The following is a 25,822-nucleotide window of genomic DNA, read 5'->3' as shown; positions in this document are numbered from 1 at the left end:
GCTTAACCGCAGCCTAGGGGGTTGATTTCAGAATGAATTCTCACTTTGATACATGCGGAAAGTGCTATTCCCACAAGGTATACAGAGGAATTTCAATGACGTTTGGAGTGTAAGGAAGAGGTACTGACCCTGAGTAAAGCTGTGGCGGCGAGTCGTGCCGCGGTCAATGTTTTTATCAGCTGTTAACAGCCGGACACGACTAATCTACATCTACATTTATTCTCCGCAAGCCACCCAACGGTGTGTGGCGGAGGGCACTTTACGTGCCACTGTCATTACCTCCCTTTCCTGTTCCAGTCGCGTATGGTTCGCGGGAAGAACGACTGCCGGAAAGTCTCCGTGCACTCTCGAATCTCTCTAATTTTACATTCGTGATCTCATCGGGAGGTATAAGTATGGGGAAGCAATATATTCGATACCTCATCCAGAAACGCACCCTCTCGAAACCTGGACAGCAAGCTACACTGCGATGCAGAGTGCCTCTCTTGCAGAGTCTACCACTTGAGTTTGCTAAACATCTCCGTAACGCTATCACGCTTACCAAATAACCCTGTGACGAAACGCGCCGCTCTTCTTTCGATCTTCTCTATCTTCTCTGTCAAACCGACCTGGTACGGATCCCACACTGATGAGCAATGCTCAAGTACAAATCGAACGAGTGTTTTGTAAGCCACCTCCTTTGTTGATGGACTACATTTTCTAAGGACTCTCCCAATGAATCTCAACCTGGCACCCGCCTTACCAACAATTAATTTTATATGATCATTCCACTTCAAATCGTTCTGCACGCATACTCCCAGATATTTTACAGAAGTAACTGCTACCAGTTCCAATATCATAATCATACAATAAAGGATCCCTCTTTCTATGTATTCGCAATACATTACATTTGTCTATGTGAAGGATCAGTTGCCACTCCCTGCACCAAGTGCCTATCCGTTGCAGATCTTCCTGCATTTCGCTGCAATTTTCTAATGCTGCAACTTCTCTGTATACTACAGCATCATCCGCAAAAATCCGCATGGAACTTCCGACACTATCTACTAGGTCATTTAGTATATATATATATATATATATATATATATATATATATATATTGTGAAAGCTACACAAGCTACCTTACGGTGTGTCGCAGGGGTATCTCTGGTACCTCGATCATTTTCCTCCTCCCCTGTTCCATTCGCGAATGGAGCGTAGAAAGAACGACTGTCGGTAAACCTCCGTATGAGCTCAAATTTCCCTGATTTTCTCGTCGTGATCATTTCGAGACATAAAAGTGGGAGGACGTAATATGTTACTCAGCTCTTCCTCGGACGTAAGTTCACGGAATCTCAAAAGTAACCCTTTCCGTGAAACAAAACGGCTCTCTTGTAGCGACTGACACTTGAGTTTGTTGATCGTCTCCGTACAGCCTCGCGCCTACTAAACGGTCCTGTGACGAAAGTTGCCGCTCTTCGTCGGATCTCTTCTGTTAATCCAACATGAATCCTAGGCTGATGAGCAATACTCATGAATCGGTCGAACAAGTGTTTTGTAAGCCACTTCATTCGCGGATGAACTACTTTTCCGTAAGAATCTTCCAAAGAATGTCAATAACACATCTGCTTTCCTTACAATCTGTTTTATGTGGTCATTCCACTTCAGGTCGCTCCGGATGATAACTTCTAGTTATTTTACGCCAGTTACCGTTTCCAGTTATTTCTCGTTAATAGTGTAATGCTGCAGTAGTGGGTTTCTACGCCTATACATGCGCAACAAGTACCCCACCCCCATTGTCAACTGCCAGTCCCTCCACCAATCCTCCGTAGTTGTTCCTGCATTTAGCTAGTCTTCTCACGTACCACTCTTGCTGTAGACAACAGTGTCGCCTGCAAAACCCTCTTGGAGCTTCCGATGTAATTCAGTAGACCATTTATAAACGGTGTCTCAAACGTTTTGGGTCATATGTTATAGTGGGTCCACACTCGATTACTTTGAGATAGGGAATCAATGGTCGGAAATGCATATTTATTGTGCTATGGACATACACAGCGTACACCGCATAACAACAAAGGACCTCATAGTAATTGTTCAAAGAGACGACCGCCATTCTCAATACATGCATGGCAATGGCGCATTAAGTTCTGCCGCACTCTCTCAAAGATCCCAGGTGTCTGTTGTGCCAGGAGACAGGCAGCTTGGACCCGAGCAAGCAGGTGATCATCAGTTTCCACGATTTGACGTAATCCCAGAGGAAATAGTCCAGAGGTGAGAGACCCAGTCATGGTGCTGGCCATGGGACAGGACCTCCCTTTCAAATTTCCAATCCAACGCTGAGGGTACATGTTGTTCTGGTGCACCGTCGTCTTGAAACCACATCCTTTCGTAGACAACAAGGGGTGCAGTCTCCACGAAATGTGGCAGCACATGTCCCTTGGGGTGTTCCAGAAATTACCTTTACACCTGCCGACTACGTCCTGTTGATAATAATGTATTGAGGTCCACCTCCTAGAAAGTTCTGAATCCAGTCACAGATGTGGTTCGATACTCGGTAATCCCGCATGTTGTTCACTGAACGACAGGGCAGAACTGTACTGAACGCCTTCCGGAAGTCAAAGAATACGGTATCAGGCTGGGCGCCTTTGTCTACAGCGCTCTGGATTTCATGGACGAAAAGAACAACGAGCTCTGTTTATGGAATCCATGTTGGACTTTACAGAGCTTTTCGCTCTCCAGAAACGTCATAATGCGTCAGAACATGTTTCATAATTCTACAACAGATTGACGTCAGCGATAAGAGCCTGTAATTATTCGCATCAGTTCGACGACCTTTCATGAAAACAGGAATGACCTGTGCTTTTTTCCAGTTTCATGAAAGCAGGAATGACCTGTGCTTTTTTCCCATCACCTGGTACTCTCCGTTGTTCCAGCGACTTACGATACATTACGAATGGAGAGGGGGGGGGGCGTTCTATTGCATTATGTCTGCAGAATCTCACATGTATCTCATCCAGTCCAGATGCTTTTCTACGATTTAGTTGATTTTTTTATTCCGCGATTGTGTATCTCAACATCTGCCATTTTGCCGTTCATGTGATAGTTGAACGGAGGGAAAATACGATATTCTGGGTGAATTGATTTTGGAATACTGAATTCAGTATTTCGGCATTCTCTCTGTTGTCTTCCGTTTGGGTGTCATTGTGGTCACTGAGCAACTGAATAGACGTTTTCGTTCCGCTTGTTTACTCCAGTAAGACCGTAACTTGGTCAAATTTTTTGTCAGATCGGTTGGAGAAATTTTACTTTGAATTCATTTAACGCTTTTCGAATTGCTCTCCTTGCGCGTCTTTTGGTTTCGTTCACATTTTGTTTACCAATCAGACTTCTAATTAAATCTGCGATTTTTTTCTTTTGAACTATATAACTCGGCTATTGTACCATGACGTGGTACCTTGCTTGGCACATACTTGCCTAAGGCATACTGAACAACACGTCTCAAATTCATACATGTTTGCTCCACATCTTTCTTCGTCTACGAACTGAATATTTGATGCTGACTCCACGGATACTTTGCAATTTTTTTCATATCGCTCTTGCTAAGCAAAAATATTTTCCTATCTTTCTTAAAATTCACTGTAACAACTGTAGTCAATGATGGGGTAACAGCCTTTTGATCACTGACGCTCACCGTTACATAAACTGATCCGAAAACTTACTGTCTGTTGGTAACTAGGTCTAAAACATTACCATCACGAGTCGGTTCTCTATCTCCTAGAAGTAACTTTCAGAAAAAGACATTCAGAACAAGCTCACTCTAATTCCTTTTAATTCCTTTCTCTAGAACCACCTTTAATCGCATGATTCTCCTATTATATAGCTAGCAAACTGAAGTCTCCCCCCTAGTGTACTAACGTAACAAGAAACGTGATTCATCCGACCACGTGACGCGTTCCCATCGATGCATAGTCCAATCTCGACGATCCCGTGCCCACCTGGTAACATGTCAGGGTCGTAGTCTGCTGCGGAGCCCCATGTTCAATAACGTGCGGTAAACGGTAAGTTCTGACACAATTGTGCCCACAAAAGCATTATACTCTCTCGTCAGTTCTGTCACAAATCGCCGCCTACACTGCTTCACAGAGCGGGCAAGCTCCGACCTCCACGTTCTGTTATGAACGTCCAACAATCTGCCGGGCACTCGTCATTTAAGCGTCCTTCAACCACTTTCTATGGGCGTTCAATGACAGTTGCACGCCAACAGCCGACCACTTTTGGCCTTAAAGAGACGATTATTCCCAGGCGCCGGTCCGCAATCTGCCCGTTGTCAAAGTCGTTAAGGTCAGTAGATTCCCCATTTGTTGCCTGTATTGTTGTTAGAATATCTCCCATTTGTCTCTGCTCCTGTTAAATACCTTCCTTGACGCGGCACGTGCCTGTAACGTCACCAGGCGACATTCGATCTCGCAGTGGGCAGTGGTCAAAAGGTTTTGGCGCAACTGTGTAGTTCTAAAAAGCTCTATGAACATAGCGTACTTGACAAATACTAGTTGTGCTATGGATTGTAATCTACATCAAACTGTACCTCCTTTTCTTCCAGTAATTGGTCACACAATGTACTTACGAAATGCGTAACATCCATGCAAAAATAATTTACGTCAGTCATCAACTCACCAACTGGATGATGAAATAGGTGTATAAGAGGCATCCAAATGAAAACGAGACAGATGGGAAAAATAAGTAAACTGTTTATTATTTGAAATATGTTAATATACATGTATCCCACTGCGAGACAAAACGGTCAATGCCTACGTGCAAAAACGTTTGCAAGTGCCTATGCAACCACGATTGTACCCAGTGTCCACCTCTTCGTCCGAAGCATATCGATGCCACGAATGTCTTTCTTCAGGGCTCCAAAAATATGGAAATCGCACGGGGAGGGATCGGCACTGTATGGAGGATGTGTAAGGGTACCCCAGTAAAACTTCCAGAATGTAGTCGAAACAACCTTAGCAACGTGTTTACAGAGTCGGCACTTGTGACACACTGAACTCTGATTACTTTGCATGCATTAGGTTTTTTAGATTAGATTAGATTTACTTTCATTCCAATTGATCCGTAGTGAGGAGGTCCTCCAGGATGTGGAACATGTCAGAAAAACAACAATACATGACAAATATTTAAACTAAAACAAATAAGCTAATGTACCATTCCACAGGTCCCAAGTGGAATGATCGTCATTTTTTAATGAACACTAAGAGTCATTTTACAAATACTATTGCACTGAATTTAAAATAAAAAAGTTTTTTATTTATTTATAAGGTAAGAAACATGTAATACAACTACTGTAATACTTATTTACAATGAACACATTACTGCACTGAAATGGTGCAGAAGTTAGATTATACTTACACACACACACACACACACACACACACACACACACCCAATTTTTCAGTGAACACATTACTGCACTGAAATTGTGCAGAAGATATGTTGTACTTATATACAAATCAGTTGGTTTTCCTCAGAAATTCATCAATGGAGTAGAAGGAGTTGGCCACTAATAAATCCTTTAGGCTTCTCTTAAACTGAATTTCATTGGTTGTTAAGCTTTTTATGGCTGCTGGCAAGTTATTGAAAATGTGTGTTCCTGAATAATGCACACCTTTTTGTACAAGACTAAGTGACTTTAAATCCTTGTGAAGATTATTCTTATTTCTAGTATTGATTCCATGAATTGAGCTATTGGTTTGAAAAAGTGATATATTTTTAATGACAAATTTCATTAAGGAATAAATATATTGGGAAGCTGTAGTTAGTATCCCTAGTTCCCTAAACAGGCTTCTGCAGGATGTTCTTGAGTTCACACCACATATAATTCTTACTGCACGTTTTTGTGCCCGGAAAACTTTAGCTTGGCTTGATGAATTACCCCAAAAAATAATCCCATATGACATTATGGAATGAAAGTAAGCATAGTATGCCAGCTTTTTCATTTTTATATCCCCTATGTCTGACAAAATTCGCATTGCAAACAGAGATTTGTTAAGACGCTTCAGCAGTTCTGTGGTGTGCTCCTCCCAGTTGAATTTATTATCAAGCTGTAATCCCAAGAATTTAACACCGTCCACTTCTTCTATCTTCTTGTCATCATATGTTAGACATATACTCTTGGGACACCCCTTACAAGTTCTGAACTGCATGTAGTGTGTTTTTTCAAAGTTTAGTGACAAAGAATTGGCTAGGAACCAGTGATTAATGTCTACAAATATTTTATTGGCTGATCTTTCTAAGACTACACTTGATTTGCTATTTATTGCAATGTTTGTATCATCAGCAAACAAAACAAACTTGGCATCTGGTAATGTTACTGATGAAAGGTCATTGATATACACAAGAAAAAGTAAGGGCCCCAAAATGGAACCTTGTGGGACCCCACATGTAATTAGTTCCCAGTTGGATGATGCCTGATAGCTTGATATATGTCTCTTTCCTAATAACACCCTTTGTTTCCTGCCAGAGATATAAGATTTGAACCATTTTGCAGCATTTCCTGTTACACTATAATATTCTAGTTTACTTAAAAGGATATTGTGATTTACACAGTCAAATGCCTTTGACAGATCACAAAATATACCAGTTGCCTGCAATTTTTTGTCTAATGAATTAAGTACATTTTCACTGTAAGTGTAGATAGCCTGAACCTTTTAGAAATCCAAACTGTGACTTTGACAGTATGTTATTTGAGATAAGATGGTTATAAAGACGACTGTACATTACTTTTTCGAAAATTTTTGAGAATGCTGGCAACAGTGAAATTGGACGGAAATTTGATGCTATTTCTTTATCTCCCTTCTTAAACAGTGGCTTAACTTCAGCATATTTCAGCCATTCGGGAAATATTCCACTGATAAACGACTGGTTACACAGATAGCTTAATATGTTACTTAGCTCAGAATCACATTCTTTAATTAACTTTGTTGATATTTCATCATACCCACTAGATGTTTTTGATTTTAAAGATTTTATGATGGACATTATTTCTGTTGGGGTAGTGAGGGTCAAATTCATATTATGGAAGTTACTTGAAATGTCTGGTCTAAGGTAATCCATAGCAGCATCTACCGAACCTGACAACCCCATCTTTTCAGTAACAGTTATAAAATGTTTGTTAAAAAGTTCTGCAACACTATACACATCTGTCACCAATGCATCATTTACTCTTAATGCTATATGTTCCTCTTCATGTCTGGTTCTACCGGTCTCCTCCTTCACTATATCCCATATTGTCTTTATTTTGTTATCTGATATGACTATCTTTTCCTTGTAGTATATTTGCTTTGACATCCGTATTACAGTCTTTAATATTTTGCAGTATTTCTTATAATGTGCTATAGCATCAACATTGGAAATGTTTCGGATTGACAGATACAGTTTTCTTTTTGTTTTACAAGATACCCCTATCCTCGAGTAATCCATGGCTTCTTTGTAGACTTTGCTCTAACCTTGGTAAGTTTTGGGGGAAAGCAGTGTTCAATTAAGGTAAGCACTTTATTAGCAAAAATGTTATATTTTTCATTCATGCCATGAGCACTGTAAACATCAGTCCAGTGAATGTCTCTGAGGAGTGTCCTAAAATAATCAATTTTTGGCTTACTGATTACCCTCTTGAGCTCAGATTTAACAGATTTTATATCTTGTTCAGTATTAACATTTAACAGAAGGAACTGCATGTCATGGTCTGAGAGGCCATTGACTATTGGTTTTGTAATATAATTTTGTTCATTTGACTTTTCTATAAAGATATTATCAATGGCTGTTTGTGAGCAAGTGGTTATCCTAGTGGGGAACTTTACTGTGGGAATTAAGTTGAATGATAGTGTTACTAACTCAAATAGGTTCTTATTGGGAGAGTCTTTAAGGAAATCTACATTGAAATCACCAGCAACCACTATTTCTTTGTTTTTGGTTGTTAAATGGGCCAGTACAGCTTCAAGGTGGTTTACAAACAGATTAAAGTTACCTGCAGGTGCTCGATATACACTTAATATTATGAAAGATTTTTTGTGAAATTCTAATTCTGTTGCACATGCTTCCATATGCTGTTCTAGGCAAAATTTATGAATGTCTATGTTCTTAAATTTATGACAGTTCCTGATGAATGTGGCAACTCCTCCTTTCTCCATTTCTGATCTACAATAGTGAGATGCTAACCTAAACCCTGTAACACTTAAAAGTTCTATACCAGTGGTCACATGATGTTCAGAGAGGCAGATTATGTCAGCTGGGTTTGAAGACTCTAATTCATCTATGCAGATAGTTAATTCATTAATTTTATTTCTCAGTCCTCGAATATTTTGATGCAATAAAGATAGCTGACATTTCACATTGACTGACTTAAAATTGGATGGAGTTAAAATATCTGCTGACAGTTGAAAATTCTTAACCAATGGCTGTTTATGTTGATGTAATAAGCTGGAATTATGTTTTTTGATTTCTTTCTCAAACTGAAGGTTTGTCTCAATTCTAACCTCTCTTAAAATTTGTTTTCTTTCTGTCCTCCCTACCCTAAAAAAGGGTCTTTTCTGAATCCTATAACCACTGGTATTTTACCACTCATGACAGTGCCTCCCCCCTTTAACTTTCCTGCTATTTCCCCAGCCAATTTACCCTTCCCCTTCCTGTTGAGGTGAAGGCCATGCCTAGTATAATCCCACCTACTGACAGAATCAACATGAACCACACCAATGTGTGACCCCGCACCCGACATGAGCAGCCGTTCCAGCTCCAAATTAACTCTCTTGACAGAAGAGTTCCTTGATGTCATGAGATAATTTTTTTGGTAACCGAATTCACGCACAAAGATTCTTCCAGCCCAAAATCAACCCACAGGACCACGCGCAGCAATAATTTGTGTACCTCCTGTTGGCCTCTATCTAACAGGCTTTGGATCCACACAGTGATCATGCAGTAAGTTTATGATAGTTGTAAATAAAAACATTAACACCACCCATGCATATATATATATATATATATATATATATATAAAAACATAGTAATGACCTTTGCGTTGTGAGTACATTCTTAACTGCTGTACGAAAATTTTAATGACACACATTTTCAAGAGATTTCCAAGAGAGTAGAGGGCCGTTAGTGAAAGACTGCACATTTTACAAATCAGGTTGAGGGCTTTGGCAGTGGCAAATTTCTCCTAATTCCTGCAGGGAATTTTTACGCCCATTTAACTGTGTTGTAAAGAGGATACAGGATTGTTTACCTGATCCACTCTGCCTGACCTGGGTTTCTTCAAATCATTCCAGGTGAATGCCAGGATGATTCTTACTAACAGGCAATGGCAAAAATCTTTCCTTTTCATTGCCCCTTTTCATGGCTTCTAAATAAAGTAAATCCTAAGACTCTGTTTATATTATTATTACTAATATTTTTGCCTTCAGTATTGTTTCCATTCACACATTTATAGTCCGATGTTTTACTCTGTTTTGCTTTCTTACAGTAATTTCTGTGTATGCTATTACACTCGTCACCAACACAGGCTCCCAATTAAATAAAAGTAAAATAATGTGGAACTTGAAAAAGGACGAAATGTGTCATCTTAGCACTCATGAAGTATTTCCAGAGGTGAACAAACTTAGTGAAAGAAAAATAATCCTACAACTGGCTGGGTATCGAAGACTGAATGTACAGACTTGCAGTCTGATACATACCCACTAACCCTCTACTATTAGTACTAATGCCATATAGATAAATAGCCATTTTGAGGGTGGAAAAAACCTGCAAGTACAATGGACCAAAAGTTATCCATCATCCATTAACAAGACATGTGCCACAGGACACAGTTTGTAAGTTCAACAACATGGAGGAATATGTGTGACTGTTCTAGTGGAGGAGAAAACTCAATTGGGAGATGGAGCACAGATCTGAAACCAGGCTACACCCTCTGTGAGAGACTTGAAGACACACTCAGCTGTTTCATAAGACTATGTAACAGACTATTATTTGATCAGTGTTTACTATAGCCATTACCGTAAAATGTTTACAAAGATGTCATATTGTTTAATCATTTTACAGTTCTGAATTCCTATTCAGAGTAATTTTATAATGCAATATACACAAAAAGGACATCAGAAGACTAGATAGATAGGTAAGGTACATGTAGCAAGGTGTGTGTCAATCAACATGAGGTAGTAACTAATCAGATACACAGTCCAAAGAATATAACCCCCTGACTACTTCATGGTTAACCCTCCACAGTCGCACCACTGTACCTGGCTTATTTCAACAGTCCATCATTTCTGGTCAGCTTCTCAGAATATTGGCATCACCTACTCATTGCAACAATACTCTTTTTGCTGCCTGACCCAACCGAACCCAATTTTGCAGGTACCTTTCTGCCCACAAACAATGTAGTTAGTATGTGTCTGGCTGTTGTAGGATGCAATGCATGACCAATGGACAGTTAATGTGTCACACTATGGATGTGGATGTTGCACTCCGCTAATCTAATACGGATAAAATGTAAACTAATCTGTTTGCTGACGATGCAAGCAGTCCTATGAAAGGTATATTTTTAGTAAACTTAGAGAAACTCAACTTCACACACAGACACACACACACACACACACACACACACACGGGGTGACAACTGCTGATCTAATGGATCATTTCAGCACAACATACACCCTGATTACTTTTGTTCTCGACATGGAGAGCATGAGATTGACAATTACCGAACTGGCTGTTATGGGCGTGTCCAAAAGAACAGATACCTGTTTGATCCAATAGCCATTATGAATTAAGACACAAGGTAATTACAGACACTGGCTGCGAGTGGTCATTGATTGAAATCAATGGGGAAAATTAAAAATTTATGCCGGACTGGGATTCGAACATCGAGTCTCTTGTTTACTAAGCACACACTCTGATCACTAAGCCATCAGGACTCAGTTGCCATTGCAACTGCACAGACTACCATAGCACACCTGCCGTCAGACCCAAATTCTCAACTTATCCACACATTACTAATGTAGTGACAGGAGGCGTACTACAGTAGTCTATGCAGTTGCAATGACTACTGTGTGCAGATGGCCCAGTGGTGAGAGCACCTGCCTAGTAAACAGGAGACCCGGGTTTGAATAACCATCCAGCACAAATTATCAACATTCCCCATCGATTTCAATCAATGCCCACTCGCAGCCAATGTCTGTAAGCCCTTTGTGTCTTAATGTTTCTCAGAATAAACAGGATTTTTTGGGATACTGTTTCACATTACAGTCTGGTTGTGAGTTGGCAAAATGGACAAATGTGACTGGAGGAAAACTGGCTGTGGTGATCTGCAACACAGCCTGCGGTCTCAGTTAGGTTGAAATATTAGTGTGTGGTTGAGTTGGCAAGAAAACTGGTTGTAGAGACGAACTGACCTGTAGCTTGGGTTAAGAGTTGGCTAAGTCAAAAGAATGGAACTAAAGGAAAACTGACTGTGATGATGGACTGATCTTTAGCGCAGACTGATGATCATTTCAAAAACTTCGTGGGGTATTTTCAAAATGTCCCGATATCTGAGGTGGTGGTTAGGAATGAACCTACTTACACCGCAAAGTAATTTCATACACTCGACATCATGACAATGTTTTCAAATGCTATTTTCTCATTGGCTCCACCATCTTGCCTAATTACTCAACATCTGATTCATCATGTTTACTTCCCATAGCCACCACGCAAACAGTTACCAATTTCAGCATACGTCGGAAAAGCTACGCTACACTGTAAGCACACTTTAACTATGCCTCTATCAAATGTCGAATGGTTATCCTTCTTCTTCAGCTGTTTGGAGGACAACATTAACTGTACACTAGTCATCAACTGTTGAAGGGACAGTGACACAAACATAATATTCATAATTTTTTTTAGAAACTCTCAACTGTAAATACTCTTTAGTGGGTCATAACATGTGCGAACACTTGCACACCAATTACATAGCAATTACAATGACAAGGAACCAACAATGACATATACAGTGTTATATAATGACTCCTTAGGGCTCACACTAACGTACATTACAAGTGAAACAAGAGGGTTTTCTGTGAGATCTGGTGTAGCTAGTTAGTTACGTGTTCCATAGACCATTTGAATGATTTATTTATTAAAATAACATGGAACGAGTTAGTTTATAGTATATGTATATGGGATTTGTGTTAACATTAATAAACACATTATTATTTTTAGTCCTACTCGTGCAACTACACTTAAATATATATACACTATGTGATCAAAAGTATCTGGACACCCCCAAAAACATATGTTTTTCATATTAGGTGCATTGTGCTGCCACCTGTTGCCAGGTACTCATATCAGCAACTGCAGTAGTCATTAGACATTGTGAGAGAGCAAAATGTGGTGCTCTGTGGAACTCATGGACTTCGAATGTGGTCAGGTGATTAGGTGGAACTTGTGTAATACACCTGTACGCGAGATTTCCATATTCCTAAACATCCCTAGGTCCACTGTTTCTGATGTGATAATGAGGAGGAAACATGAAGGGACACGTACAGCACAAAAGTGTATAGCCTACCACATCTGGTGACTGACAGAGACCGCTGACAGTTGAAGGGGGTTGTAATGTGTGATAGGCAGACATCTATCCACATCATCACACTTGAATTCCATACTGCATCAGGATCCACTGCAAGTACTATAACAGTTAGGCGAGAGTGAGAAAACATGGATTCCATGGTTGAGCGGCTGCTCATAAGCCACACATCGCGCCGGTAAATGCCAAACAATGCCTTGTTTAGTGTAAGGAGTGTAAACATTGGACGATTGAACAGTGGAAAAACATTGTGTGGAGTACCGAATCATGGTACACAATGTGGCGATCCGATGGCAGGGTGTGGGTATGGCGAATAATTAGATTTAAAAATTGCTTTGATACCTGTCAGATGTTTTATGTTATTGGGCAAATGATCAAAAATTTTTGTTGCTGCATATTGAACTCCTTTCTGAGCCACTGACAGCTTTAACAACGGGTAATGAAGGTCATTTTTCCCTCTTGTGGAATAAGTATGTACATCACTGTTGTTCTCAAACTGTGATGGATACATCAAATGTTAGTACGACCGTATTTGTTGAACTGAAATGGATGTAATGTGTGCGGGCTTTTCTGCAAAATTTATGGAGAGACGACCACTTAAAAATTTTTTGGAAAATATCATTTACCATCTCTTCCGCTGCTTTTTCTCTAATGAGATCTAAAGTAATAGCACATCTACATTTATATCCCGTCTTTTGAGTTTTCGAGGGTGCAGATGTGAATGTATCCAACAAAATGGAGGGTCTCTGAGTGAAAATTTGGATTAGGGGAAGTTTTTGTCACTCCAAAGGCCACAGGCCTGGGTAGGCCCACAGGTTGGTAATTTTCTCAACATATGACATCTTTTCTTCATGCTTTTTGGTTCTGCAAAGCACTTTACCCATGTGCCACAACTCACTAAAAAGTTTCAAACAATTTTAAAGGAATATAAAATCTGTATGATGTAAACGCCAAATTATTGGGACTATAAAATACACCACAAGTTGAAGTCCTCTAAACTTCCCTGCTGCTGGTAAACACTTGAATTTGGAACTAATTGAGTAATAAAATACTTGCCAGTAACTGTTCCAACTAACTGAAATGTACTGTGTTACATGGATGTGAGTGAGGATTTTATAAATAACACAATGCGCTGCTTCAGTGATGTTTAATAGCAACGTTTACTTTATCACAACACATTACACAAGCATGTTGGCACCTTCTGATGCACATGTGTCAATTACACATTTTGTGTGACTACATATGTCACACATTCAATCATCTTTGATTCCAGTATAAACACAATCATATGGAACTTTAAGTGATGTTTATGTTTTTGTCCAGCAATCTGTGAGACAGGAGTTGGAATGTATATTCAATAACTGGCACACACAAAACAACAAAAAAACATAGCTGTAATGTATGTAGTCACACAAAATAATTTGTTATTAATAGATGTGCAGCTCAAGAAGGTAGCATGACTCTGAAATGTGTAGTGATGATGAAACAAACTCCCACTAAACATGACTGAAGTAGATAACTGTGGTATTTATAAAATTTCAACAACAGTTCAATGAATGATTCCTTGAATGATCAGCTGCCTCTCTGTGATAGTTGAGAAACAATTCAAACACAGTACTGTACCTCATACACAAAAACAGGAAATACGGAAGCGTCCGATCCCACCCGTCTGCTTTGACCCATGACGTCACAAATATGGCGGAAACAAAAACAAACACACACACTTTCCACAAGAAGCCTAATGACACTAACGGGACAAGCACGGGAAATGGGGTGTTTTGGGTGGGGGCAAACTAAATATAAACAAATTTAGACGCCTTGCATAGCTACAACGTGTAAGTGAAGACAGCCATGCATGAATACCCACCCACCTCCCCAGGGGTCGTAACCCCTGCAACACATAGAAGATAAAGATGCTTCAGTAGCTGATTTTTTTTTTAAAAAAAAAAAAGACAAAAAACACTAATCTCACAGGATAGAACGAACAGATCTGAAAGATAAATATAATAAACTAAAACAGAAATTCGAGGAAACAGATAATTAAAATAAGTAATAAGTGTTTTTAAATTAAAAAAAAAAATCTCACGAGATAGAACGAACAGATCAGAAAAGTAAATAAAATAAGATAAAACAGAACTGGAGACAGCCACACTCAAACCAAACTCCGCGCCGTCATGACGTCACACACGACAACACCCTTACGTCACGGGTCAAAGCCGACGCGTGGGATCGGACGCTTCTGTCGACCCCAAAAACACAACACCTCTAAGATGTTCATTTCAAGTTATGTGACTTTTAGTTTTTATTTTATACACACAGTCTCTATAGACAGTGAAATTATCAGTGATAATTTTTTTTTTTTAATTTGACCCATTATAAAATTGTCATGAGGGTCTACTGAAAACAAATGATCCAGTTCCTAAAGTTCAAGTATAAGAAGAATATAACCTACAATATGAAATGTTTTCTCAAATTTCATTGTGTCTAAGATAATAGCAACAAATGATAACCTTAACTGATCACAACAAACATTTTGATAGTAAAAACTAAGAAAACAGAACGCCTAAATATAACTCATCTGGCAGCTCAAATTCATGGTACACAGACAACCTTTGAGCACTTAATACACAAGAGAATCAGCGCCACAATTGGATACTATATAGCAGCAAAATTTATACAATTTTTCAACAACTTTATGCATTTGTGAAGATGGAGCATTCATAGGAAATATTTATTTCAGTACAAAGTTAACATTCTATAGAGAGAGCCGTACACAGAACTTCATTTGTAAGATGGTTCCAAACCAACTTTCAGCACCCTATTTTCTCACAGATTTCCATACATGGTTGTTACACAAATAGTAGTTTCCTATAAGCCATAGGAATGTCTTCTGATTTTAATCATACAATGATAAACAAAATGAGTTATAGAAGACTTACTACAGTGATACATGACAATGTAGAATCCAGCGGGTCTAGTGAACAACACGAGCCATTGGTATATTCTTTGAAGTGTGACCCCATACGTTACACAGATGGCACCTTCATTGTTTTTGTTTGTCTATTCTAGTCATAGATGGTGTTTCTGTGTGTTATTTACTTTTTGTGGATGGTGAATCAGACTGTCCTGTTTACTAGCTCTATATAGGTCTAGGGGAGATGGTTAGCGTATTTAAAATCATGATACAGCAAGGCACAGGTATGGTTATGAAGTGAAGTAACAACTATGTCATAACAGACATTTTATATATGACTTCCATGGCTACATTTACCTTCCGAATGAAAATTTCTACAATTTTCCAAGTCCTTTGATTATATGGATCATAAAATATTACCATAGAGACTAAGATTGTATGGCATTGTGGGCCGCCACCCCCCCCCCCCCAGTATGGATGGAGGCTTTCCTCGACAATAGAAAATGGAGGGTCACATTAACAGATAATACAATAGGAATAAGACTACATTCTGAATAAGGAAACATTAAATAGGGTGTCTTGTAAGGTTCGGTGCTTGGCGCACTGCTGTTTTTGGTCCAGCATATCGGAGGGCTCTTCAAAAACTGTGATGCTGGCTGCTGACACCAATATACTGATAAAAGGCTCAAACACATCCATGTCAAACGCACCCAGGAAAATAATGGAACAGACTTACAACTGATTCACAGTAACCAATATAATCCTTCATACTACAAAGATACATATTACACAATTCCAAGCAATCCAAATGACTTTGTGATACCAGAAATAGAGATCAATGGGAATACATTGGATGAGGTGGGTAATGAGGAATGTTCAATACGAGTTTTTGGCTTTGGCCAGTGATGTAATGTTAATGGCTGCTATCACATCACCTTTTTCTGCATATATTGACAGTTTTGTTGCTAGTTGGCAAAACCAACTAATTTGAAAGTGAATAAACTAACAAATGAAACCTGGTCATTGTGACACACCAATCTCTAGCTTAGTGTAAAAAGTATGTTAGGTCGAGAGGTAACAGTTTGGTTGTGAGCTGGCAAAGCCAATGAATGTGATCCTTGTGGTGACAGACTGATTAGTACCTTAGCCCACCAGGGGAGGGGAGGGGGGGGGGAAGACAGCATCACCATCATGTTATAGCCACCATACTGTTTACGGCATTTTTCATGTGATCCCTATGTCACTGGTCAAAGTCAGTGACATATATCATACATTCCTCTATATCTGATGGGACTCCGTGTCTGAAGTTCCTAGACATCCAAATGGATAACAAATTGAATTAGAAGCAGCAAGCTGTTCAATTAAGAAAAAAAACTCAGTTCTTGGCTGCTTTACGTTAGTATTCACTCTCACTGTATTGACATGCAGATAGGATTCCTGGCATGCTCTTACTCAGTACTATCCTGTGACATAATCTTCTGGAACAATGCAGCAAGAAAACTGTATCAAGTTCATAACCAAACATCTTGCAGAAGCCTCTTTAGGGACCTTGGGACTCTTAAATGTCTGTGCCACCACATATGTCACAGATGGTATTTGTGATTAACAGCACAAGAGAATTTAGAATGAACTGGGCAATTCACAATCACAATACTATAAGTTAAATTATTTCCATATAAATTATGAATCTCCGCCTTAGCATTTAGAAGAGTGTTTTATATTTTAGTGTGAAAACTGTAACAGATTGCAGGCAGATACCAGGAATAAACTGAAAATCAAAAGATATTCAAAAAGAATATCTGATCAACCACTACAACTTAATGGAATATTTGTACGCAAGACTTCTGCTTAACCTTAATGCTTATACTAAACATATATTGACTTCAGAATGAGATTTTCACTCTGCAGCGGAGTGTGCGCTGATATGAAACTTCTTGGCAGATTAAAACTGTGTGCTGGACCGAGACTCAAACTCGGAACCACTGCCTTTCGTGGGCAAGTGCTCTACCATCTGAGCTACCCAAGCACAACTCATGCCCCGTCCTCACAGCTTTACTTCTGCCAGTACCTCGTCTCCTAACTTCCAAACTTTACAGAAGTTCTCGTGCAACTATTGACTTCATCAGTATACAGACAGCTGATAGTGCTCTGTGCACAACAAAATAAACACTTTGCTTTATGTATTAGATATAAACATCAGCTGAGTAGTAGAAGAGGAGCAGTCTGGCTATTTTCTTAATAATACATATAAATAAAAAGTAACTTAGAATCAGTTCCATTATTATCAGTAGTATGAGTAGATCAACACTACAGTCGATTCAGTGTAAGAATATCCCTGGCAGTTGCACTGGGCTGGTCATGGCAGCTTTGTAAGTCTACTTCAACAAATCACATAAAGCAATTTTGTAAACATGTCTACGGCAATGCCTCAGTGTTGTCACAGCTATACAACTATTGTTTTTACCTGCAGGAATTACCACTACACAACTGAAAGCTGGCACCAGCACTGCTAGCTGTCAGGGATCTCCTTACGCTGACTCGACTAGTCATAGTTTGTTCTTAGTATACTTTACAGATGCCACCTGTAGCGGCTCCTTCTGCTCATTTATGTGTAACGGCACATTCCACATACCTCAAGAGCCTCCTTCCAGATACAATTTATGTAATACTAAATTGATGAATGAATGTACACTGGTTGAGAATGATGGGAGCTACACGGTGTTCGTGATTTACTTCACTAAGCTTACAATGAAAGGAGGATGGGAAGAAGAGATCTAATGGCACAATCACCTCATCTTATCCCACTTGATTCTTTTTCTAACAGGTTCAAATAACAAGACTCTTGTACCAACAACATTGTACATAGCAAACAGCTCCTCATGAAAGGCAATATTACCTCTGATCCTTTCTAAACACAGCAAAGAAGCTGCCAAACAACTATGATAAATGCTATGTTGATGTTCTAAAAATTCCAGCAGCACTGGGGGGCTACATGAAATAGTGTGCGTTTCCAACTTTTAATGTCAATTTCTGAGAAGACATCATTTCCCTAATTTTACTACTTTTAAGAATTCTGATTATCTTGCTAAATTCGTCCCACAGCTTTGGAAAAAGACTACATTAACACACTCACAATAGTTTCTTCTTCCCCATCACAGATGATATTGTAAAGTACTAAATTTCAATGTTAAATTATTTATTTTGAACCTTTCTACGCTATTGTCTCCATTTGTCAACAAATACTTCAAAAAGTAAGTTCAGATAATTCATCTCCCCCCCCCCCCCATATGATGTTGCACTGCTCCTTGATCAGTAAACCGCATGTTCCCAACAGTACTCAGAAAACATACAACTCTGCTTGAATATTAACACAGAGTACCTATAGAGGAAATATATTTAAGAAATCACATCTACCATTTCTTTCCTGGCAAAAAGAAGGAAAAAAAAAACCAGATGAAAATTTTATTACATTACAATAGTTGTACTACAAGGACCCCACAAAGTATGGTCTCTCAGATGTGAAAGAGAGGTCAAAAACATACATTTAATAGTAGTACAGCGCAACAACATTGCGAAGGACTACTGTATTACACTGATAATGCTAACTATGAAATAACCTAAAACATTTGAGTTTCTATGAGCTGCACAAAAAAAAATTTTTTTAATTCATTCTTAAAATCCATCACATTATACGCATGACAATATGCTGTCAGGTTGATACACATATGTGTACCAGTATATCTGCCTGCTTTCTGTACTAATGTTATCTCCTAGAAATCTCTGAAAGGTTGTTTTTCGTCTCAGTCTTTAATCATGCATTTCACTAATTTTTGAGAAAAGAGAACTGTTGGTAGGCCTAATGACAAGGAAAATTAATAATGATGGCTTACATTTCGTGAAATAGTTATCAAAACGCCTAATGACAAGGAAAATTAATAATGATGGCTTACATTTCGTGAAATAGTTATCAAAACGTTAGTTTCTTGAAGAGGTCTCTGAAGGATATTCTACGATTAATACCACATATAATCAGTATAATACGTTTCTGTATTTTGAACATACTGTCTCTGTAAGTTGACTTTCCCCAATAAACTAGTCCACAACACACTGGGGAATGGAAATATGCAAATTAAACTAGTCTCTTCATGATTAAATCGTCTATAGCAGTAACCACAAGGTACATCAAATCACAGCATATTATGTTAACAAGCACTATGAACAAAACAAGTGTGACAGTGCACAGATATCACAATGCCGTTATAATTATAAGTAATGCTTATGAGACAAATACAGCAATAACGTCTCACCCATGGAAATTTTGCTTCAAAAGCGCAGACGTTTAAAGCGTACTCAATACCAACTTTCGCAACATGTTTTGGTTCTGGTACACAAATATCGTAACTAACATGTCTGTAAAACCATCAAATATAAGGGCAAACAACGCAACAAATCTTTTGCATTATTTAGACTAGTAAGATACATTTTCACTCGAGCGAAAAGTGTGTGTCACAACGAATTTCAAAATCACGGACCAGATCTTTCAAGAACAAATGTAACTTGAAAATAAATTACTCTGTTAACTGTTACGATACTTACGCACTTTTAACTCCATGCTTGTAAACAGTGTTACACGCACAAACACAAAGACGACAGTAAACAATAAACAAAAAGAAGTCAAATCATTACGCTCCACAACCCTATCCTCTCCTCTCACAGGCAACAACTACACTGTACAATATCGCAGTAGATGACAAGGAATCCAAAGTTCTCCATCGTAAACGCTACCTACCTATTCTTTGCCGTGTACAGCCGGATACCCGACTGCAACTAAAGTGACGCCACTGAACTGGCGCGATTAAGACTGCAGAGTCTCCGGGGAACAGCGTTTCCACATTCTGTAGTCAAGAATCTAATGACATTATGGCATCAACAGACAGTAGCAACCTTACTCATATGTCATACTGAGCCGTGACTACCCCCGGATTAACAGTGCTGTGAGACGTGTGAATTAGTAGTATTATAGGAGGCTGCTGGTTGAAATGAAACCTCATATGAGTTACTACAACTGCGGGGTAGGGATATACTAGAAACGGCCTACACTTGAATAAGACGGAAAAGAAAGTTTGGCTGAGCTTCATACAGACCATGTACAGAGAAGCCACTGCCACACAAAACAATATCCCGGTGGTTACTTGTATCAGACGAGTGTATTTCTTTGTTTAAAGTCAGGATTCAAGCAAACAGTTGTGAAAGAAGTGAAAATAACCGAATAATGGCGAAAAATGCTTAAAACGCACAGAAAACTAAGGTTAACCTATTTCATCAGATGTAGCGACCTGAGGAGCGACCAATCGGTCGCGAACTAACAAATGATTAATTGTGTGTGGTATACTTTTTGACTGTGTTCATTACATTGGCAAGTACGCGCTTTTGTTGTGTAACGAGCTATGATAAAGTGTGAAATAAAGTCGATTAAAAGTGTATATCCTCAACTGTGTATGTTTATTCATTCAGAATTTTGATTGCATTACTGTAGCAATCAAAGAATCGTACAGTGACAACGCCAAACAAGAACACAAAGTATGAGTAATACAAGGTAGGACATCGTGTTGAAGCATTGTCTAATAACTACTTTTCTGTTGTTTAGATTTGTGGATTTACGTATAAATGTTTAATAATAAACACAAAATACAAGTAGTAAGCGTACAACACTTTATTTTGCACATATTACATGGCAGAACACGACTACGCGAGAGTACTTCAAAACAAAACATCCGAATAAAACTCTAGTCAAAGAAGCTTATTTTTACCTCTATGACAAGGACGAAGGAGTGTGTCGTCGTCGGTGTAAGTGACAGTCTGTCTGGACTGAGGAATCGATACTAGATCGTCGGACCTATTGAATGTAGGTTCGACCATTGGTGTGGACACCTCGCAATTGTGGAGATCTAGGAGGACATATGAGATGACATGCTCTGGTGATGGGTGTGAATTGTGGTCGTGCTGGAGTGTGTCGCTGAAAGAGCGGGATGACGACAGTAAGGCATGTCTCTGTGTCAATGAACACAGAGATATTGTCTTCATCTATGTTAGGCAGAGTCTGGAAGAAGCGGAGTAGCGTCATGAGGACAGTGGAAGGACCCTCCAGAAAGTGTGGCTGAGCGAGGAGCACAAACAGCAGGTTATCTCACAGTTGAAGAGAGAAAAAAGTGTTCCGAGACTGTTACCTGAAATGCTCCTCCATGATACTGACAAGAGGGAGATTGAGTTAATAATTAAATCTCTAAAGACCAAGAACTCTCATGGATATGACGGGGTATCTAGTAGAATACTGAAGTATTGTTCCACGTATGTTAGCTCAGTACTTAGCCATATCTGTAACTTTTCCTTTAGGAGTGGTCGGTTTCCTGACCGATTAAAGTACTCGGTAGTGAAACCACTTTATAAAAAGGGAGACAGGGATAATGTTGACAATTACAGACCTATTTCTATGCCATCGGTGTTTGCTAAAGTTATCGAGAGGGTTGTATATACAAGGTTACTGCAGCATTTAAATTCACATAATTTGCTGTCAAATGTACAGTTTGGTTTTAGAAATGGCTTAACAACTGAAAATGCTATAGTCTCTTTTCTCTGTGAGGTTTTGGACGGATTAAATAAAAGGTTGCGAACGTTAGGTGTTTTCTTTGATTTAACGAAGGCTTTTGACTGTGTTGACCACAAAATATTACTGCAGAAGTTGGAACATTATGGAGTAAGGGGAGTAGCTTACAATTGGTTCGCCTCCTACTTTAAGAACAGAAAGCAGAAGGTAATCCTCCGCAATATTGAGAGTGGTAATGATGTTCAGTCTCAATGGGGCACTGTTAAATGGGGCGTTCCCCAAGGGTCGGTGCTGGGGCCACTGCTGTTTCTTATTTATGTAAATGATATGCCTTCTAGTATTACAGGTGATTCAAAAATATTTCTGTTTGCTGATGACACCACCTTGGTAGTGAAGGATCTTGTGTGTAATATTGAAACATTATCAAATAATGTAGTTCATGATATAAGTTCGTGGCTTGTGGAAAATAATTTGATGCTAAATCACAGTAAGACTCAGTTTTTGCAGTTTCTAACCCACAATTCAACAAGAACTGACATTTTAATCAGACAGAATGGGCATGTTATAAGCGAGACGGAACAGTTCAAGTTCCTAGGCGTATGGATAGATAGTAAGCTGTTGTGGAAAGCCCATGTTCAGGATCTTGTTCAGAAACTAAATGCCGCTTTATTTACCATTAGAACAGTATCTGAAATAAGTGACATTTCAACACGAAAAGTAGTATACTTCGCATATTTTCATACGCTTATGTCATATGGTATTATTTTCTGGGGTAATTCTTCTGATTCAAAAAGGGTATTTTTGGCTCAAAAACGGGCTGTTCGAGCTATGTATGGTGTAAGTTCGAAAACCTCTTGTCGACCCCTATTCAATAGTCTGGGAATTTTGACATTGCCCTCACAGTATGTATTTTCTTTAATGTCGTTTGTTGTTAGCAATATTAGTTTATTCCCAAGAGTTAGCAGCTTTCACTCAGTTAATACTAGGCAGAAATCAAATCTGCATGTGGAATGCACTTCCTTGACTCTTGTGCAGAAAGGAGTGCAGTATTCTGCTGCATCCATTTTCAATAAGCTACCACAAGAACTCAAAAATCTTAGCAGTAGCCCAAACACTTTTAAGTCTAAACTGAAGAGTTTCCTCATGGCTCACTCCTTCTATTCTGTTGGGGAGCTCCTGGAAGAGCTAAAAAATTAAGCAAATTCCAGTGTTACATTCTTGATTTTCTTTATTTAAACTAACGACTTGTCACCTGAATTTGTTTCTTATATTTATTTTTATCTGTTTCTACAATCGTGTTATAATTTCATGTATTGACTCGTTCCATGACCATGGAGACTTCTCCTAAATGTGGTCCCACGGAACAATAAATAAATAAATAAATAAATATCGTCGATGCGATATGCCGAATCTCGTGATGCCCGAGTGGGCAGAAGAGGGCGACAGTTCCTGAGGCAGGTTAACAGACACACACAACAAGCCAGCAGTTGAGAGGGTTTCCTAGTCAAAATGGGTGAAATGCACTGCAGATGAATCACTTTCACCGAGAGGGGAAGCACGTGGTGTCCATTGATTGCTATTATAGGATAGGGGGTTCACACTGAATGAAGGCTCAGTGGAAGCCAAACGGGAGGAAATGGAATCATTCAGGATCCATGCTGGTTTCACGTGGTTGAGAGACACCATATTGTGTTTGCGTTGGAAACAAATGTCGATAGTGTTCACAGCATGGACAACGACCTTGCAGGGACCTGAATATGGAGGCAGACGGGCAGGTCAAAGAGTGCATTTGATAATTTTGTGAGTGGTTTTTGCACTAAGTGGAAAATAACGAGGATCCTATAACTAACATGATCTGGACTGACGAATCTAGCTTCATTTGTGAGGGTATTTTCAGCCTCCACAACAATCATTATTGCTCAGAAAACAACCTCCATGTTACCTGTGAATGTGGCTTTCAGGCACGCTTTGGCATAAACCTGTTGGCTGGACTCGTGGAAGGAAGCTGAATGTGCCCCTGTATCGTACGTTTCCTTGTAATACTTTCCCTGACTCATTAGAAAACATTGTACTTGGTGTTTGGCGACAGCTATGGTTTCAGCGTGATGATGCACCACTGTAATTTGGAAAGAATGCGCGTAACTATTTAAATGAAGCGTTTCCAGGGAATTCATTGATTGTGGAGGTGCAATGTTCTGGCCTCCATGTTCCCCAGACCTTTATCCACTTGATTTCTATTTTTGGGGACACTTACAGGAAGAAGTTTTTGGTACACCATCCATGGACGTACATGACTCGCATCCAAGCCGTTTCCAGCAATGGTGGTTGCATGTGTTTTGTGTAGGATCCCGCAAAGTATGATCCAGCGAGTGGCGAAGTGTTTGCAAATGCAAGGTGGTCTCTTTGAACTTCTTCTCTAAAGTGAACATCACTCATAAATGTACACACTGGCTCTGAGAAGCTAAGCCTAGCTGTCAACCACACAGAATGGAATTATTGTGCAATCTAGTACAGTCTGCCTATTTCTTCATATCTCACTGGATGCAGATGATGTATTTGTATCCACTATATTTTATATTGGCTTCATTTGTGTCATGGATGAAACGAAGTGTTTGTAAGAAGTTCACATTATGCCTTAATGTTTAAATAAAGGTAGCAGTAACAGAAGGAAATATGCAAGATACCACATTGTGGAGGTGTAAATTGGATACTGTTTAATGCTTTAAAGGGGAAAAAAATGTTTGGCTGGAATGCGACGTCAGACATTGATGAATCTGCATATCTACACTCCTGGAAATTGAAATAAGAACACCGTGAATTCATTGTCCCAGGAAGGGGAAACTTTATTGACACATTCCTGGGGTCAGATACATCACATGATCACACTGACAGAACCACAGGCACATAGACACAGGCAACAGAGCATGCACAATGTCGGCACTAGTACAGTGTATATCCACCTTTCGCAGCAATGCAGGCTGCTATTCTCCCATGGAGACGATCGTAGAGATGCTGGATGTAGTCCTGTGGAACGGCTTGCCATGCCATTTCCACCTGGCGCCTCAGTTGGACCAGCGTTCGAGCTGGACGTGCAGACCGCGTGAGACGACGCTTCATCCAGTCCCAAACATGCTCAATGGGGGACAGATCCGGAGATCTTGCTGGCCAGGGTAGTTGACTTACACCTTCTAGAGCGCGTTGGGTGGCACGGGATGCATGCGGACGTGCATTGTCCTGTTGGAACAGCAAGTTCCCTTGCCGGTCTAGGAATGGTAGAACGATGGGTTCGATGACGGTTTGGATGTACCGTGCACTATTCAGTGTCCCCTCGACGATCACCAGTGGTGTACGGCCAGTGTAGGAGATCGCTCCCCACACCATGATGCCGGGTGTTGGCCCTGTGTGCCTCGGTCGTATGCAGTCCTGATTGTGGCGCTCACCTGCACAGCGCCAAACACGCATACGACCATCATTGGCACCAAGGCAGAAGCGACTCTCATCGCTGAAGACGACACGTCTCCATTCGTCCCTCCATTCACGCCTGTCGCGACACCACCGGAGGCGGGCTGCACAATGTTGGGGCGTGAGTGGGAGACGGCCTAACGGTGTGAGGGACCGTAGCCCAGCTTCATGGAGACGGTGGCGAATGGTCCTCGCCGATACCCCAGGAGCAACAGTGTCCCTAATTTGCTGGGAAGTGGGGTGCGGTCCCCTACGG

At 39.8% G+C, this 25,822-nt stretch overlaps 1 protein-coding gene across 1 annotated transcript in view; it reads right to left on the bottom strand.

The window, feature by feature from the left end:
* LOC124721361 (protein crumbs) overlaps positions 1-20,208 on the bottom strand; it is a 357,509-nt gene extending 337,301 nt beyond the window's left edge. The window contains exon 1 of the mRNA XM_047246295.1: positions 20,097-20,208. Coding sequence (XP_047102251.1) covers positions 20,097-20,112 — 16 coding nt within the window. The 5' untranslated portion in view covers positions 20,113-20,208. The remainder of the gene's footprint in view (positions 1-20,096) is intronic.
* Positions 20,209-25,822: the final 5,614 nt, after the last annotated feature.

Source organism: Schistocerca piceifrons, chromosome X (assembly GCF_021461385.2).
Source record: "Schistocerca piceifrons isolate TAMUIC-IGC-003096 chromosome X, iqSchPice1.1, whole genome shotgun sequence".
In the NCBI taxonomy this organism is placed as follows: Eukaryota; Metazoa; Arthropoda; class Insecta; order Orthoptera; family Acrididae; genus Schistocerca; species Schistocerca piceifrons.
The sequence above is the reverse complement of the archived record's forward strand: the minus strand, read 5'-3'. Positions and strand labels throughout refer to the sequence as shown.